This window comes from Callospermophilus lateralis, chromosome 14 (assembly GCF_048772815.1).
Source record: "Callospermophilus lateralis isolate mCalLat2 chromosome 14, mCalLat2.hap1, whole genome shotgun sequence".
NCBI lineage: Eukaryota > Metazoa > Chordata > Mammalia > Rodentia > Sciuridae > Callospermophilus > Callospermophilus lateralis.
In genome coordinates this window covers 15128891-15146556 of record NC_135318.1, presented here as the reverse complement: position 1 = coordinate 15146556, position 17666 = coordinate 15128891, and the positions used below count along the sequence as shown (strand labels likewise).

Sequence of the window (17666 nt, the reverse complement as noted above, 5' to 3'; positions counted from 1 at the left end):
TTCACGTCATGTTAATTTCACTTTGAGGATCACCCAGTCCCATTTCTTGCTCTAAAAATCTTCTGTCATTTTGTAGGCAACAAACAGCTGGCTTCAGAAGGCATCAGAGAGTCTTCCGTTTGCCCAGACTTTGCAGGATCACCTCAGTGGCTTGACAGAGTTGAGCTTCCAGAAAATGAGATTTCCAACCTTCCAAGTCCCAGAAAACCTCTTCTTAAAAAGGTAAAAGAAGAAACTAGAGAAGTTTCTCAAACCATGCAAAGCACATGGAAAATTTGACATAGCATGATTGTTACTGTTTTTATTTAATTTTAAGGGAAATAATATAAGCATTTTTAAGGAGACGAATAACTATAGCATAAATACTGTGACACTTTTGCATTATTAAACATGAGGTCTGAATGTGACAGTCAACCCAAAATGAACCCAAAAGACAATTGAGGAATTCTGGTACTTTCCTCCTAAGATGTTTTATTTACTACAATCTGAATTTGGAAGGCATTCAGCTTTCTTCCATCACAAGTAAACACCCTATTCCAGACCAGAATATATTCACACTTGTTTGACTGTGAAGAGTTCAAGAGTAGCTGGAGGAATTATTGACTATGGGCTTGCTGTTTAACTACAGAGGGTCAGAACAACCATTGAGCATTGAACAAAAGGCAGCATTTGGAGAGAGATTCAGTTTAGCAATACAACTTAACCCTTTCCCAAAAAGTCAGATTCCAAAGTGCTCAGTCCGTTTCTGTATTTACAGAAATATATGAAATGCTTTGCTTGTCTTATTTCATGAAAATAAGAAATCAGAGCACAGACTGAAAAAAACTAGAGTATTTTCTAAGTTGACTGATCTCTGTACTTTACTCGGTTAAAAAAAAAATAAGTGGCCTATGTCATGTGGACCTTCCCATGGTCAGTGGCAGAGGAGCAGTTTAATAGGCCAAATTATTGTAAAAGGGCAGAAGTCTGCCAAAGCACCCATACGGAAAAAGACTGTAGGAGATGGAAAAGGGTGGCAGCACAGAGGACTCAGGAACCCTCCTTCTCTGCTGGTGTTTCAGGACCTACGAATTGGACAGGGCCTGACTGGTCATCGGTCATCCTCCTGCTGAAAGCAGGCATCCTTTTGCAGCAATAAAATGAACAATTTATTCGCACATAATAGCTAAATCCCTCTGCCCTACTTTATTTTTTATAAGTTATCCTGTTAGTACATTGCATGGGTATGGTATTGAAAAGATTGCAAAGTGCTTTTAGTTATTTTTTTCTCATTTGATATCCAAGGCCATCACTGTGAGTTCAACAGAAAGGATACTGTTATCCGCACTATGCAGAAAACATCACAGAGACTCAGAGACACTAATTCACTAAGATAACAGTGGAAATTGAAGCTCTCACCCAAATTTATTGCCTTTTATTCCTGTGTACATTCCACATATCAAGTTACCTCAATTTAGTTTAGCAAATATGTACCAAGGGTCCACTACATGCAAAATACTAGACTAGGTACAGTGAGAAGATAGACACTAGATAAGGTCTAGTTCTTCCTCCCAGGGAGACACTGTGCAGACATCAAAAAATGAACAGATAACTTATTATCTAAGCATAACTAGGGCATGCTCTTTGAGATAGGTGTAAGAGACTCTATCCCTTTAAGAATGAGAGAAATTAGTTATGACTTGGGTGGAATGGAAATGCTAAGGGATGGCTCTTAGAAGGGCATAGAAAGAGTTCGTTGGGCAGGTAGAGGAAAAAGCAAAGGTATCCAGGCATGGGAAGTAGTGCAATAAAAAAGAGTTTAGAAATGGAGTAGATGCGGTATTGCTTGGAAGATCAGATGGCAGGGAGCTGAGTTCTTGATGACTGACTGTGGGGACACTGTTGTTCATTTCAGTGATGGCCGGGTCAAATATACCTTGAACAAGAACAGTGTGAAAATTGAGATTCCTTTGCCTTTTGGTGGCAAGTCTTCCAAAGATCTGAAGATGATAGAGACCATTAGGACACCAGCCCTCAACTTTAAGTCTGTGGGATTCCAGCTGCCATCTCAAGAATTCCAAGTCCCGACTTTCACCATTCCCAAGTTGTATCAACTGCGAGTGCCTCTTTTGGGTGTTCTGGACCTCTCCACAAATATCTACAGCAACTTGTACAACTGGTCTGCCTCCTATACTGGTGGCAACACCAGCAGAGACCACTACAGCCTCCAGGCTCGATACCACGTGAAGGCTGACTCTGTGATTGACATGTTTTCCTATAGCATCCAAGGTGAGCCGTGCTCAGGTGAAGGGTTCACAGGGCTAACTCATTGCAGTCTCTGGTGGGAGAACCCCCTCTAGGGAGGAAAGGACATGGACTTTCTTATTGTCCTTGCTACTCAGAAGGCTTTTCATCCACTCAACTCATAGGAATATTTATTAAACATGTAATATGTATTTGATATACTCCTAGGTAAGAAAAAGGAAAGGAGTACAGAAACCAGCAATTATAACTCAGTGTGAGAAGTGCTATGGTAGGGTGTATAAGGTACATCAAGTTTACTTTATTAATCATAATTCAGCTTGAGTGCCACAGAGTATACTAGTATAAGATACAGTGGAACTCTCAAGAAGGGAGCCCAAAAAGGTCTTCAGCAGTCAGGGAAAACTTCCTAGAGAAATATATTATGCTTTCAAATTTTATGTTTGCATTATAGATGAGGAGACTACTACACAACTGACCCAGATAAATGGGACTTTTTAATTGAAAGATTTTAAACAATGATTGCTCTGGACATATTTTTTTCTTAATTTAACCAATGTCTTTAATTTTTAACATTAGGATCTGGAGAAACAGCTTATGACCAAAGGAATATGCTCACATTAGCTTGTGATGGGTCTCTACGCCACAAATTTCTGGATTCAAAAATCAAGTTCAGTCATGTAGAAAAAGTTGGAAACAACCCAGCCTCAAAAGGTTTTCTAACATTTGATGCATCTAGTGCCTGGGGACCACAGATGTCGGCTTCAATCCATTTTGACTCAAAAAAGAAACAACATCTGTATGTCAAAGATGTCAAGATTGATGGGCAATTCAGAGCTTCTTCATTCTATGCTAATGGCATTTATGACCTGTCGTGTCAGAGGGATTCTACCACTGGCCAGCTCAGTGGAGAATCCAACCTGAGGTTTAACTCTTCCTACCTCCAAGGCACCAACCAGATAACTGGAAGGTACAAAGATGGAACCCTCTCCCTCACCTCCACCTCTGATTTGCAAGATGGCATCTTTAAAAATACTGCTTCCCTGAAATATGAGAACTATGAGCTCACTGTGAAATCTGACAGCAATGGGAAATATGAGGACTTTTCTACTTTTAACAAGGTGGATCTGACCTTCTCTAAGCAAAATGCATTGCTACGTTCTGAGTATCAGGCTGATTACAAGTCACTGAGGTTCTTCACCCTTCTATTGGGGTCACTGAATTCCCATGGAATTGAATTAAATGCTGACATCTTGGGCACTGACAAAATTAATACTGGTGCTCATAAGGCAACACTAAGGATTGCCCGAGATGGATTATCTACAAGTGCAACCACCAGCTTGAAGTACAGTCCCTTGTTGCTGGAGAATGAGCTGAATGCAGAGCTTGACCTCTCTGGGGCATCCATGAAATTAACAGCAAATGGTCGCTTCAGGGAGCACAATGCAAAATTCAGCCTGGATGGAAAAGCTGCCCTCACAGAGGTATCACTGGGAAGTACTTATCAGGCCATGATTCTGGGTGTCGACAGTAAAAACATTTTCAACTTCAAAATCAGCCAGGAAGGACTGAAGCTTTCAAATGACATGATGGGCTCATATGCTGAAATGAAGCTGGACCACTCTAACAGTTTGAATATTGCAGGCTTATCACTGGACCTCTCATCCAAACTTGACAACGTTTATAGCACTGACAAGTTTTACAAGCAGAATTTTAACTTGCAGTTACAGCCCTTTTCTCTTGTAACTACTTTAAACAATGACCTGAGATACAGTGCTCTGGATCTGACCAGCAATGGGAAATTACGGCTGGAACCCCTGAAGCTGAACATGGCTGGAAACCTCAAAGGAGCCTACCAAAATGATGAAATAAAACATATCTACATCATTTCCTATGCTGACTTATCAGCAAGTTATAAAGCAGACACTGTAGCTAGGGTTCAGGGTGTGGAGTTTAGCCATCGGCTCAACACTGACATTGCTGGGCTGGCGTCATCCATTGACATCAGTACAAACTATAATTCAGACTCTCTGCATTTCAGCAATGTTTTCCGTTCTGTAATGGCCCCATTCACCGTGGCCATTGATGCACATACAAATGGCAATGGAAAACTGGCTCTCTGGGGAGAGCACACTGGGCAACTCTATAGCAAATTCCTGTTGAAAGCAGAACCACTGGCCCTCACTTTCTCTCATGATTACAAAGGGTCCACAAGTCATCTCATGTCCAGCAAAAGCATCAGTACAGCTCTTGATCACAAAGTCAGTGTCCTGCTCACTCCAGCCGAGCAGACAAGCACCTGGAAACTCAAGACCCAATTGAACAACAATGAGTACAGCCAGGACTTTGAAGCTTACAACACTAAAGACAAAATTGGTGTGGAGCTTAGTGGGCGAGCCCTGGCTGACCTTACTGTGCTAGACTCCCCGATTAAAGTGCCATTTTTACTCAGAGAGCCCGTCAATGTCATTGATGCTTTAGAGATGAAAGATGGTATTGACAAGCCCCAAGAATTCACAATTGTTGCTTTTGTAAAGTATGATAAGAACCAAGACGTTCACACCATCAGCCTCCCCTTCTTTGAAACTCTGCCAGAATATCTGGAGAGGAATCGAATAGTCATTATAACTGCTCTGGAAACCATTCAGAAAGAATTGAAACGCATCAATATTGATCAGTTTGTGAGGAAATACAGAGCAGCCCTCAACAGACTCCCACAGCAAGTTAATGACTATCTGAATGCACTTAATTGGGAGAGACAAGTTTCCATTGCCAAGGAGAAACTGAACACTTTCACAGAAAATTATAGAATTACAGAAAATGATCTACAAATTGCTTTGGATAATGCCAAAATCAACTTTAATGAAAAACTCTCTCAACTTCAGACATATGTGATACAATTTGATCAGTATATTAAAGATAATTATGATCTACATGATTTTAAAACTGCTATTGCTAAGATTATTGATCAAATCATTGAAAAATGGAAGATTCTTAATGAACATTATCATATCTGTGTACATTTAGTAAAGACAATCAATGATCTGTACGAATTTATTGAAAATATTGATTTTGACAAAACTGGAAGTAGTGTTGCCTCCTGGATCCAGAATGTGGATACTAAGTATCAAGTCAGAATCCAGATACAAGAAAAACTGCAGCAGCTCAACACGCATATTCAGAATACAGACATCGAGGACATTGCCACAGTGTTAAAACAACGGGTTAAGGATATTGATGTCAGAGTCCTTTTAGATCAATTGAGAACTACAATTTCATTTCAAAGAATAAAGGACATTATTGAACATGTCAAATACTTTGTTACAAATCTTATTGAAGAATTTGAAGTAACTGAGAAAATCAATGCTTTTAGAGCCATAGTCCATGAGTTAATTAGGAAATATGAAGTAGACCAACAAATCCAGGTTTTAATGGATAAATCAGTACAGTTGGCCCACCAGTATAAGTTGAAGGAGACTGTTCAAAAACTAAGCAATGTTCTACAGCAAGTTGAGATAAAAGAATACTATGAGAGATTGGTTGGGTTTATTGATGATGCAGTCAAGCAGCTTAAAGCATTGTCTTTTAAAAAAATCATTGAAGAAGTAAACAGATTGCTGGACATGTTGGTAAAGAAATTAAAATCGTTCAATTACAACCAGTTTGTGAATGAAACCAATAACAAAATCCATGAGATGACTCAGAGAATCAATGGTGAAATTCAGGCTCTAGAACTGCCACAGAAAGTTGAAGCACTAAAACTGTTTGTAGAGGACATCAAAGCCATGGTCGCTAACTATTGGGAAAAGCTAAAAGACACCAAAATAACTTTATTCATTGATTGGTTACAGGATGCTTTAAATTCTGCATCTTTGGTTCACATGAAAGCCAGATTCCAAGAAACTCTAGAAGACGTACGAGACCGGATCTATCAAATGGACCTTCAGCGGGAACTTGAGCGATACCTGTCTCTAGTAGGCCAGGTTTATAATACGCTTGTCACCTACATTACTGACTGGTGGATTCTTGCTGCTAAGAACTTTACTGACTTTGCAGAGCAATACTCTATCCAAGACTGGGCTGAAAAGGTGAAATCCTTGGTGGAACGAGGGTTCACTGTTCCTGAAATCCAGACCATCCTTGGGACTATGCCTGCCTTTGAGGTCAGTCTCCATGCTCTCCAGGAAGCTACCTTCCAGACTCCTGACTTCACAGTTCCCCTGACAGATCTGAGGATTCCATCAGTTCAGATAAACTTCAAAGAGTTGAGAGATATAAAAATCCCATCCAGGTTTTCCACTCCAGAATTCACTATCCTCAACACCTTCCACATTCCTTCCTTTACAATCGACTTGGTAGAAATCAAAGCAAAGATCATCAGAACCATTGACCAAATGCTGATCAGTGAGCTGCAGTGGCCACTTCCGGAAGTGTATCTGAGGGATTTGAAGATGGGAGACACCCCCCTTGCTTTACTCACACTGCCAGACTTCCATTTGCCAAAAATTACAATTCCAGAAGTCATGATCCCAAATCTCAACCTGAAAGATTTTCAAGTTCCTGACCTTCAAATACCAGACTTCCAGCTTCCCCACATCTCACACACAATCGGAATACCTACTTTTGGCAAGTTGAATAGCATTTTGAAAGTCCAATCTCCCCTTTTCACCTTAGATGCAAATGCTAACATCCAGAATGTAACTAGTTCAGAGCACAAAGCAGACATTGCAGCTTCCATCACTGCCAAAGGAGAGTCCAAATTAGAAGTTCTCAATTTCGATTTCCAAGCAAATGCACAACTCTCAGACCCTAAGATTAATCCACTGGTTCTGAAGGAATCTATGATATTTTCCAGCAAGTACATGAGAACAAAGCATGAAAGTGAAATACTATTTTCTGGAAATGCCATTGAAGGAAAATCAGATACAATGGCAAGTTTACACACAGAAAAAAATACACTGGAGTTTAATAATGGTGTGATTGTCAAGGTAAATAACCAGCTTAAACTGGAAAGCCACACAAAGTACTTCCACAAATTGAACATCCCCAAACTGGACTTATCCAGTAAGGTTGACCTGAACAATGATATCAAGACACTGCTGGAAGCTGGACACTTAACATGGACGTCTTCTGGAATGGGGTCATGGAAACTGGCCTGTCTCAACTTCTCAGACGAGGGAATACATGAGTCACAGATCAGCTTCACCGTGGAAGGACCCATCACTTCCTTTGGGTTGTCCAATAACATCAGCAGCAAACACCTAAGAGTAAACCAAAAGATCGCTTATGAATCTGGCTTCCTTGACTCTTCTAAGTTTGAAATTAAGTCTGAAGTTGAATCCCAGCATGTGGGCCACAGTATTCTAACTGCTAATGGCATAGCACTGCTCAAAGAAGGGAAGGCAGAGATAACTGGCATCCACAATGCTCATTTAAATGGAAAAGTTATTGGAACTTTGAAAAATTCCCTTTTCTTTTCAGCACAGCCATCTGAAATTACTGCAACCACAAAAAATGAAGGAAATCTGAAAGTTAGTTTTCCACTAAAATTGGTAGGGAAGATAGACTTCCTCAACAACTATGCAATGTTCCTGAGTCCTCATGCCCAGCAAGCAAGTTGGCAAGCAAGTGCTAGGTTCAATCAGTATAAATACCATCAAAATTTCTCTGCCATGAACAATGGGCACAGCATGGAAGCCCATGTACAGATCAATGGAGATGCCAACCTGGATTTCTTGAACATTCCTTTGACAATTCCTGAAATAAATCTACCTTATACAGCACTCACAACACCCTCACTGAAAGATTTCTCCATATGGGAAGAAACCGGCTTAAAGGAATTCTTGAAAACAACAAAGCAATCATTTGATTTAAGTGTAAAAGCTCGGTACAAAAAAAACAAAGACAGGCATTCCATTGCAATTCCTTTGGGTGTGTTTTTTGAGTTTATCAATCAGAATATCAATTCCTTTGACAGACATTTTGAGAAAGTCAGAGATGATGCCTTAGATTTTCTCACTACATCCTACAGTGAAGCAAAAAGTAAGTTTGATGAGTATGAAGTTGAAAGATCTCTCAACAAGCTCCCCAGGACCTTTCAAACTCCCAGATACACTCTTCCAGTCATCAACATGGAAGTATCTCCATTCACGGTAGAGATGTCAGCCTCCAGTCATGTGATCCCCAAAGTGATCAGCACCCCCAATGTCACCATCCCAGGGTCTGGCTTCTATGTGCCGTCACACACATTCGTCCTCCCATCCATTGAGTTGCCAGTCCTTCATGCCCCTAGGAATCTACTCAAGGTCCGTCTTCCAGATTTCAAGGAACTGAGTACCATAAACAATATTTTTATTCCAGCCCTGGGCAATATTACTTATGATTTTTCCTTTAAATCAAGTGTCATCACACTGAATACCAATATCGGACTTTATAATCAATCAGATATTGTGGCTCATTTCCTTTCTTCCTCCTCATTTGTCATTGATGCACTGCAGTACAAATTAGAGGGCACTTCAAGTTTGACAAGGAAAAGAGGACTGAAGCTAGCCACAGCTCTGTCTCTCAGCAACAAATTTGTGGAAGGCAGTCATGACAGCACTGTTAGCTTAATCGAGAAAAACTTGGAAGCGTCAGTGACAACAACTGCCAAAATCCACGTTCCAGTTTTGAGATTGAATTTCAAGCAAGAACTTAATGGAAATACCAAGTCAAAACCTACTGTCTCTTCATCCACTGAATTAAAATATGATTTTAATTCTCCGAAGCTGTACTATACTGCTAAAGGAGCAGTTGACCACAAGCTCAGCTTAGAAAGCCTCACCTCTTACTTTTCCATTGAGTCATCTACTAAAGGAGATGTCAAGGGTTCAGTCCTCTCACGGGAATACTTGGGAACTATTGCCAGCGAGGCCAGTATGTACCTGAATTCCAAGGGCACTCGGTCATCAGTGAAGCTGCAAGGGGCTTCCAAGGTCGATAGTATCTGGAACCTTGAAGTAAAAGAAAATTTTGCTGGAGAAGCCAATCTCCGACGCATATATGCCATCTGGGAACACAATACAAAAAATTACTTACAGCTGCAGGGCCTTTTTTTCACACAAGGAGAACATGCAAGCAAAGCCACCTTGGAATTCTCCCCATGGACAATGTCTGCCCTTGTTCAGGTTCATGCAAGTCAGCCCAGTTCCCTCCTGGACATACCTTACATTGACCAGGAAGTGACTCTGAATGCAAACACTAAGAACCAGAAGCTCAGCTGGAAAAGTGAGATCCAGATTTATTCTGGGTCTCTCCAGAACAACATACAGCTTTCTAATACCCAAGAAGAGGCACGCCTCGACATTGCAGGATCCTTAGAAGGGTCAAACCTTGAACATATCGTCCTACCAGTGTATGACAAGAGCTTATGGGACCTCCTAAAGATGGAGGTAACCACCAGCACCAACAGGAGGCAGTATCTTCATGTTTCAACTGCTCTTGTGTACACCAAAAATCCCAATGGCTATCTTCTCTCTGTCCCCGTGCAAGAATTGGCTGATAAATTCATTATACCTGGGTTGAAACTAAATGACCTCAATTCAGTTTTTGTCACACCTACATTTCGAGTCCCATTCACAGATCTTCAGGTTCCATCCTACAAAGTTGACTTCAGTGAAATGAAAATCTATAAAAAGTCAAGAATGTCACCATTTGCACTCAACCTACCAACATTACCCAAAATAAAATTCCCTGAAGTTGATGTTTTAACAAAATATTCTGAATCGGAAAACTCCTCATTTCCCTTTTTTGAGATAACTGTGCCTGGAGCTCAGTTAATTGTAACCCCCTTCACCCTTCCAAAAAGCGTTTCCATTGGCAGTGCTGCCCTGGACCTAAATGAGGTGGCCAACAAGATTGGAGGCTTTGAATTGCCTGCCGTCATCATGCCTGAGCAGACTCTTCAGATTCCTCCCATTAAATTCTCTATACCTGCTGGAATTTGGATTCCTATTTTTGGAGAACTGACTGCACGGTTTCGGGTGGCCTCTCCCCCATATAATGCCACTTGGAGTGCTGGTTTGAAAAACAAAGCAGATCATATTGAAACATTCCTGGATTCCACATGCAGTTCAACCTTAAAGTTCCTGGAATATGACCTAAAAGGTAAGAAAATGACCTGAACTCCTTTCCTAGATACTATGTTCTTAATGAAAGTTGTAAGTAATTATGGATGTAATTATGACCAGAGGTACAATTACTCTCTTAGTAAAATTAAAAGAGGAGATACATATATACCCCATACATTAAAAAAAAACTATAGAAAATAACTGACATTCAAAAAGGATAGGTTCAAAGAAGTAGATTTTTCTGTAATGATTTTAGGACTTACATTGTCTTCTCACTATTTACTTAGATTATAGAGCAGAGTGTATAGTTCAGTGATAGAGCACATACCTAGCATGTGTGGATGCCCTGGGTTTGATCCCCAGCACCAAACAAAAAAAATTATTTCAAAACACTATGAACTAGACATTGCATATTAAAAACATGTAAGTTAGGTGTTTGGTTAAAATAGAATGCTCCAAGTTTCCCAATGAAAATGTCTCTGTAGTCCATAATTATTTGTCCAACAAAATGTAAACTCTCTCCCCTACAGTGGTGGAAACATATAAATTTGAAGACTACAGTTTCATCTGTAAGAGCAACACAACATTTGTACATCGTGACTTCAGTGTGCTGTATAAAGAAGAGGGCAAATACAAAGGACTGCAGTATGAAACTTTTATTGAAACTTCATTCCTTTTCAAAGCTCATTGTGATGTGAGCCCTCTTTGTGCCCATTATATTGTAACCCAGCTGCATTTCTGCTTTCAGGGACTCGGAAATACAGGCTGCCCTGGACATCACCAGTCCGGTGTTCACTGACCTCCACCTGCGCTATCAAAAAGATAAGCAAATCCAGACCTTCTGGGCAGCCTACCCAGCCATAGACACTGTGGGCCTGAACCTGGGAGAAAAAGGAAACCATGGCATAATAAAGAATCCCTACTTCTACCCTCAGGTGAGTCCCAACCAATGGGCTGCCAAAGCCCAAGAGGAGGGAGAGAATTGGGACAGATAATTTAAGACAATTCTTTTTTTATGAATTTATTCTAATTAGTTATATATGTCAGTAGAATACATTTTGACACATTCTACACAAATGAGGCATAACTTTTCATTCTTCTGGATGTACATTGTGCTGAGTCACACCAGTAGTGTAATCATACATGTACATAAGGTAATAACGTCTGTCTCATTCTACTGTCCTGCCCATCCCCATCATCCCACCCCTCTACTCAATTCCCTCTGTATAATCCAAATTTCCTTCATTTTCCCTACCCCAACTCCACTGTAGATTAGCATCCATCCCCTTATCAGAGAAAACATTGGGCCTTTGGTTTGGGGGGATTAGCTTATTTCACTTAGCATTATATTCTCTAGTTTCATCCATTTACCAACAAATGTCATAATTTCATTCTTCTTTAAGGCTGAGTAATATTCCATTGTGTGTATGTACCACAATTTCTTTATCCATTCATCTATTGAAGGGCATCTAGTTTGGTTTAATAGTTTAGCTATTGTGAATCGAGCTGCTATAAACAGCTGATGTGGCTGTATCACTGTAGTATGCTGATTTTAAGTCCTTTGGGTACAAACTGAGGAGTGAGATAGCTGGGTCAAATGATGGTTCCATTCCAGGTTTTCTGAGAAATCTCCAAACTGCTTTCCATAGTGGTTGCATCAATTTGCAGTCCCATCAGCAATATATAAGTGTACCTTTTCCCCCACGTCCTCATCAACACTTATTATCGCTTGTATTCTTGATAATTGCCATTATGATTGGGAATGAAATCTTTGCTTTGATTTGCATTTCTCTAATTGCTAGAGATGATGAACATTTTTTCATATGCTTGTAAAGTGTTTGTTCATTTCCTTATCCCATTTATTGAGGATGTTATTTGTTTTTCTTGTGTTAAGTTTTTTGGGTTATATATCCTGGAATTAATGCTCAATCTGAGGTACATGTGGTAAATATTTTCTCCCATTCTGTAGGTTCTATCTTCCTGTTATTGTTTCCTTTGCTGAGAAGAAGCTTTTTAGTTTGAATCCATCCCATTTATTGATTTTTAATTTTACTTCTTGTTAAGGAAGTCAGGTCCTAAGCTGACATAATGAAGATTTGGGCCTACTTTTTCTTCTGTTAGGCTCAGCATCTCTGTTCTAGTGCCTAAGTCTTTGATTCACTTTGAGTTGAGTTTTGTGCAGAGTGAGAGATAACTTTTAACTTCATTTTGTTACGTATGCATTTCCAGTTTTCTGAGACCATTTGTTGAATAGGCTATCTTTTCTCCAATGTATGTTTTTGGCTCTTTTATATAATGTGAGATGACCATATTTATGTGGGTTTGTCTCTGTCTTCTATTCTGTACCATTGATCTACATGTCTACTTTAGTTCTAATACCATGCCATTTTTTTTTTACTGTGGCTCTGTAGTATAGTTAACCATCTGGTATTTTGATGCCTCCTGCTTCACTCTTTTTGCTAAGGATTGCTTTGACTATTCTAGGTCTCTTATTTTTCCAAATGAATTTCATGATTGCTTTTTCTAGTTCTATGAAGAATGTTATTGGTATTGTAATAGGAATTGCATTAAATATGTATAACACTTATGGTAGTATGTCCATTTTGACAATATTAATTCTGCCTATCCAAGAACATGGGAGAGAGATCTTTCCATCTTCTAAGGTCTTCTTCAATCTCTTTCTTTAGTGTTCTATAGTTTTCACTGTATAGGTCTTTCACCTCTTTTGTTAAATTGTACTTTATTTTTTTTGAGGGGATAGTTTTTTTGTGTGTTTTTTTTTGTGTGTGTGTGTGTGAAGGGGTTATTTTTCCTAATTTCTCTTGCAATGGATTCATCACTTATGTATAGAAATGCATTTGATTTATGAGTATTGATTTTATATCCTGCTACTTTGCTGAATTCATTTATTAGTTCTAAAAGTTTTCTGGTGAAATTTTTTGGATCTTCTAAATATAGAATCATGTCATTAGCAAATAGTAATAGTTTGAGTTCTTCTTTTCCAATTCTTATTTTGTCTGACTGCTCTAGCTAGAGTTTCAAGGGCTATGTTGAATAGAAGTGGTGAAAGAGGGCAAGCCTGTCTTGTTCCGTTTTTAGAGGGAGTGTTTTTAGTTTTTCTCCATTTATAATAATGTTGGCCTTTGGCTTAGCATAGGTAGCTTTTACAATATTGAGATATGTTTCTAATATCCCTAGTTTTTTTAGTGTTTTGAACATAAAGAGGTGCTGTATTTTGTCAAATGCTTTTCCTGCATCTATTGAGATGATCATATGATGCTTGTATTTAAGTTATTAATGTGATGAATTACATTCATTGATTTCCATATGTTGAACCAACCTTGTATCCTTAGGATGAACCCCACTTGATTGTGGCACACTATCTTTTTAATATTTTTTGTATGTTTTAATTTGCCAGAATTTTATTGACAATTTTTGCATGTAGTTCATCAGGGATATTGGTCTTAAATTTTCTTTCCTTGATATGTCTTTGTCTGCTTTTGATCTCAGTGTGATACTAGCCCCATAGAATGAGTTTGGAAGTGTTCCCTCCTTTTCTATTTTATGAAATCCTTTTAGGAGTATTGGTATTAATTCTTCTTTGAATATCTTATAGAACTTGGCTGAGAATCCATCTGGTCCTGGGCTTTTCTTGGTTGGTAGGCTTTTAATGTTGTCTTCTATTTCATTGCTTGAAATTGATCTGTGTAAATTGTGCATGTCCTCCTGATTCAGTTGGGGTAGATCATGTCTCTAGAAATTTGTCAATGAAGTTGAGACAATTCTTTCAGAGAGTTCTCAAATTAGATGAAAGATACTCACTAAGGAATTATTCTTCAGAAAGCCTTACAATGAATCCTTCATTGAAATTAATTATTAGTCATGCACATGACAACATATTAGCACTATTATTATTTTATTACTTCTGGGAAAATCTAGAAAGATAAGGCATGCCTAATCATCCAAATACACTTTTTTTTTTGGTGGTCTTGAGGATCTAACCCAGGGTCTTAAACATGCTATGCAAGCACTTCACCACTGAGCCACGTCCCCAGTCCAACCCCACCATCTGCCCTACTTTCAAATATTTCATCATTGGATTTATTTTTTTATTTTTACGTAATTTTTTTTTCAGTGCTGGGGATTGAACCCCAGGCCTTGCACATGCTAAGCAAGCACTCTAACCCTGAGCCACAACCAAAGCCCTCTCATCACCTAAATCATGGTTTTGGGAGGTTTCTTGAAGCTTAGAATTCTTTCCCTTAACAGAATAGTTTGATGAGACCCAAGGACTCAGTCATTTATAAGCTCTACTAGGGCCAAATCAAATATGTCATTACCCGAGGGGGAGACCTAACCTGATTCTATCACCAAGGTTTGTCATAGGTTAGGAGCATGGACACGGAGATGGGGACTCTGGCTCTCTGCTGGTTGGGCTCTGGACATTTTCCTTTTTTGCTACTTCTTTCCCTGAATGTGCCTTTCTCTGCCTCTTCCCTTCTTCCTCTGCCTCCTCTTGCTCCCTATTCTTCTTCCCTATCCTTCCCCTCCTATCCCCATTTTTCAGTCCTAGGAAGGCCTTAATGTTAAGTGTTCCTGTATAAATGCCAAGCATGGTTTTCATCCTTTCTGAGGCATATGATAATGAGAAATTAACAGTGGGGTTTTTTAACCATAAAACAAACATACAAACTGACATGTGAAAGATAAATCCCCTTCAGAATATGAAGGATCCTCTGATCTTTACTTTTAACTGCTAATGAAGTTTTAGTGTAATATATTATGTAATCAGAGTAATTGAAAACATGTCCCCCCTTTCTTGTTTTAGTCCTCTGCAGAGAAAAAACTCATCATATTCATAACTGAGTGGGGGCAGAAATCTGATGAGGAAATTCAGATCAAATTTAATTGGGATGAAGAGGCAGCATCCAGATTGCTAAGCTCTCTAAAAGACAGTGTGCCCAAGGCCACAGAGACCTTTTATGACTATGTCAACAAGTACCACCAGGAGTACACAGGACTCAGCCTGACAGATGCTTCTGCAAAGCTGAGGAGAAGTCTACAGAACAGTGCTGAGCAAGCCTATCAAGGGGCCATGAGGCAAATTGATGAGATGGACATGGGTTTCCAGAGAGCAGTCAGCAGCACCACCAGAACTTACCAGGAGTGGAAGGACAAGACCCAGAATCTGTACCAGGAACTGTTGGCTCAGGAGAGCCAGGCCAGTTTCCAGACAATCAAGGAGAAGGCATTTGACAGCTTAATACAAATCATCAAGGGGTACCATAGGGCAATTAAGCATCTGATTGACTCATTCATTGATATCCTGAAGTTCTCCAGATTCCATCTCCCAGGGAAAGCTGAGATGTCCACTATTGATGAACTCACCAGTATGGTCATGAAGGAGGTAGGGAAGATACTATCCCAACTATGTTCAAATATCCAAAATGGGTTAGATAAACTGCTCTCATATGTCCAGGACCTAGTGGAGAGAACTGAATTAATCAAAGACCTACAGATTAAACTTCCTTTTCATTCAACAAGCTCTAAACTAAAAGATGCAATTCCGGACTTGAGGGAACAGTTGAAATCTTTATCAGGAGAAATTCAAGTAACATTAATTGACTACTTACCTATCAATACTACAGAGACACTAAGTGTCCTTAGTGACATTTTACAATCATTTGTTTTTGAAGAGATAGAAACAGACATTGAAATCTTAAAAGAGATGAATTTTACTGATCTTGTTAATGAGATCCTACGTGAGAAAGACAATTTCAAAGATTATGTTCTATATGTTTTTCAAAATCTGAAAGAAAGTCTACACTTTATCCTCAATAGGTTAAATGAATTTATTCAAGACCAACTTCAGGACAGCTCTCAAAACTTACAGCAGGTTCATCAGTACATAAAGGCTCTTCGTGAAGAATATTTTGATCCAAGTACAGTTGGCTGGATGGTGAAATACTATAAACTTGAAGAAAAAGTAATGGATTTGATCAGGAACTTTGTAATTGCCCTTAAGGACTTCCATTCCAAATATACATCCAGTGTTACTGGATTTACTTCTCAACTCTCAAATCAAGTTAAGCAATTTGTGGACAGAGCCTTCCAAGAATATGTTAGCATCCTTACTGATGCAGATGGAAAAGGGAAAGAAAAGATTGAAGAGCTTTCTACCACCGCTCAGGAAATAATTAAAAGTTGGGCCACTGCAATGAAGAAAGTCATTTCTGATTACCATCACCAGTTCAGATCTAAACTACAGGATTTTTCAGACCAACTTTCTGATTACTATGAAAAATTCATTGCTGAGGCTACAAGATTGATTGACCTGTCCATTCAAAGCTACCACATGTTTCTAAGATATATCACCAAGTTCCTGACAGAGCTGCAGTCAACCACAGTCAATGATGTAAGCCCCCACATGAAGTTTGCTCCAGGAGAACTGACTATCATCTTTTAATTTTTTAAAGCATTCATTTTTTTTATTTGTTCCAATTAAACTTTCATATAGTAGGGGGAAATCCAAGCCACTGATAAAACCACAGATTGAGCCAACCCTGCAGCAGGCAGCTGACTACAAGCAGAACTATGTGAGAACTGGACCTGCACTGACGCTGGTGTGAGAGCTCTGGAGGTCTCTGATCTCTAGGGAATTACATTTTTAGCAAGTTAAAGAAAATCAGGATCTGAGTTATTTTACTAAACTTGGGGGGAAGAGAAAAACAAATAAATGAATTCTTTATTGTATTTCAATATGACTCACTTGTATTGAAAGATAGTGAAATGAAGGTATCAATTCAAATGTGCTGGCATTTCAAAACCTCTAGAAGAATATATTCTGTGATTTAAGTAATAGAATAAAAGGAAAGGGAAAGGGAGAAGCAATGGAGGGAAATATTTTGTCACCTAACAAAAATAAGTTGATCTCAGAAACTGTATTTGCCAAGTGAAAAGGAAAAAGTATTCACAGATATTTTTACATAATTTGATCATGAAGAGCATATCATTTGTGTTCATGTACCACACAATCTTCCTTACCAACCCATCTGCCTTTGCCAAGCAAGGCTGTTAGGCTTTGAGATACACCAAAAGGTCAATTATTTCACTCAGCCTGAAAGGGATGGTGAGGGAGTCCCAGTCCCAAGGGTTTTATGGCAATAGGGACCCCAGAATTCTCCTTGTACTTCCTCCAGGATCCATTCAAAGCAAAGGAAGTATTGGCTTAGAGAAGGTATGGGTACTTGGATTCCTAACAACTCTGCAACCAAGCATGCACTTATGTTCTTGAACTTTATTATTTTTTTCAAATTC

At 39.1% G+C, this 17666-nt stretch overlaps 1 protein-coding gene across 1 annotated transcript in view; it reads left to right on the top strand.

Annotated features, from left to right (window-relative positions):
• Apob (apolipoprotein B) overlaps positions 1–16815 on the top strand; it is a 40426-nt gene extending 23611 nt beyond the window's left edge. Inside the window, exons 24-31 of the mRNA XM_076833624.2 lie at positions 77–222; positions 1895–2268; positions 2821–9811; positions 9887–10386; positions 10880–10994; positions 11098–11284; positions 15178–15486; positions 15517–16815. Coding sequence (XP_076689739.2) covers positions 77–222; positions 1895–2268; positions 2821–9811; positions 9887–10386; positions 10880–10994; positions 11098–11284; positions 15178–15486; positions 15517–16815 — 9921 coding nt within the window. The remainder of the gene's footprint in view (positions 1–76; positions 223–1894; positions 2269–2820; positions 9812–9886; positions 10387–10879; positions 10995–11097; positions 11285–15177; positions 15487–15516) is intronic.
• The last annotated feature ends 851 nt before the right edge of the window (positions 16816–17666 follow it).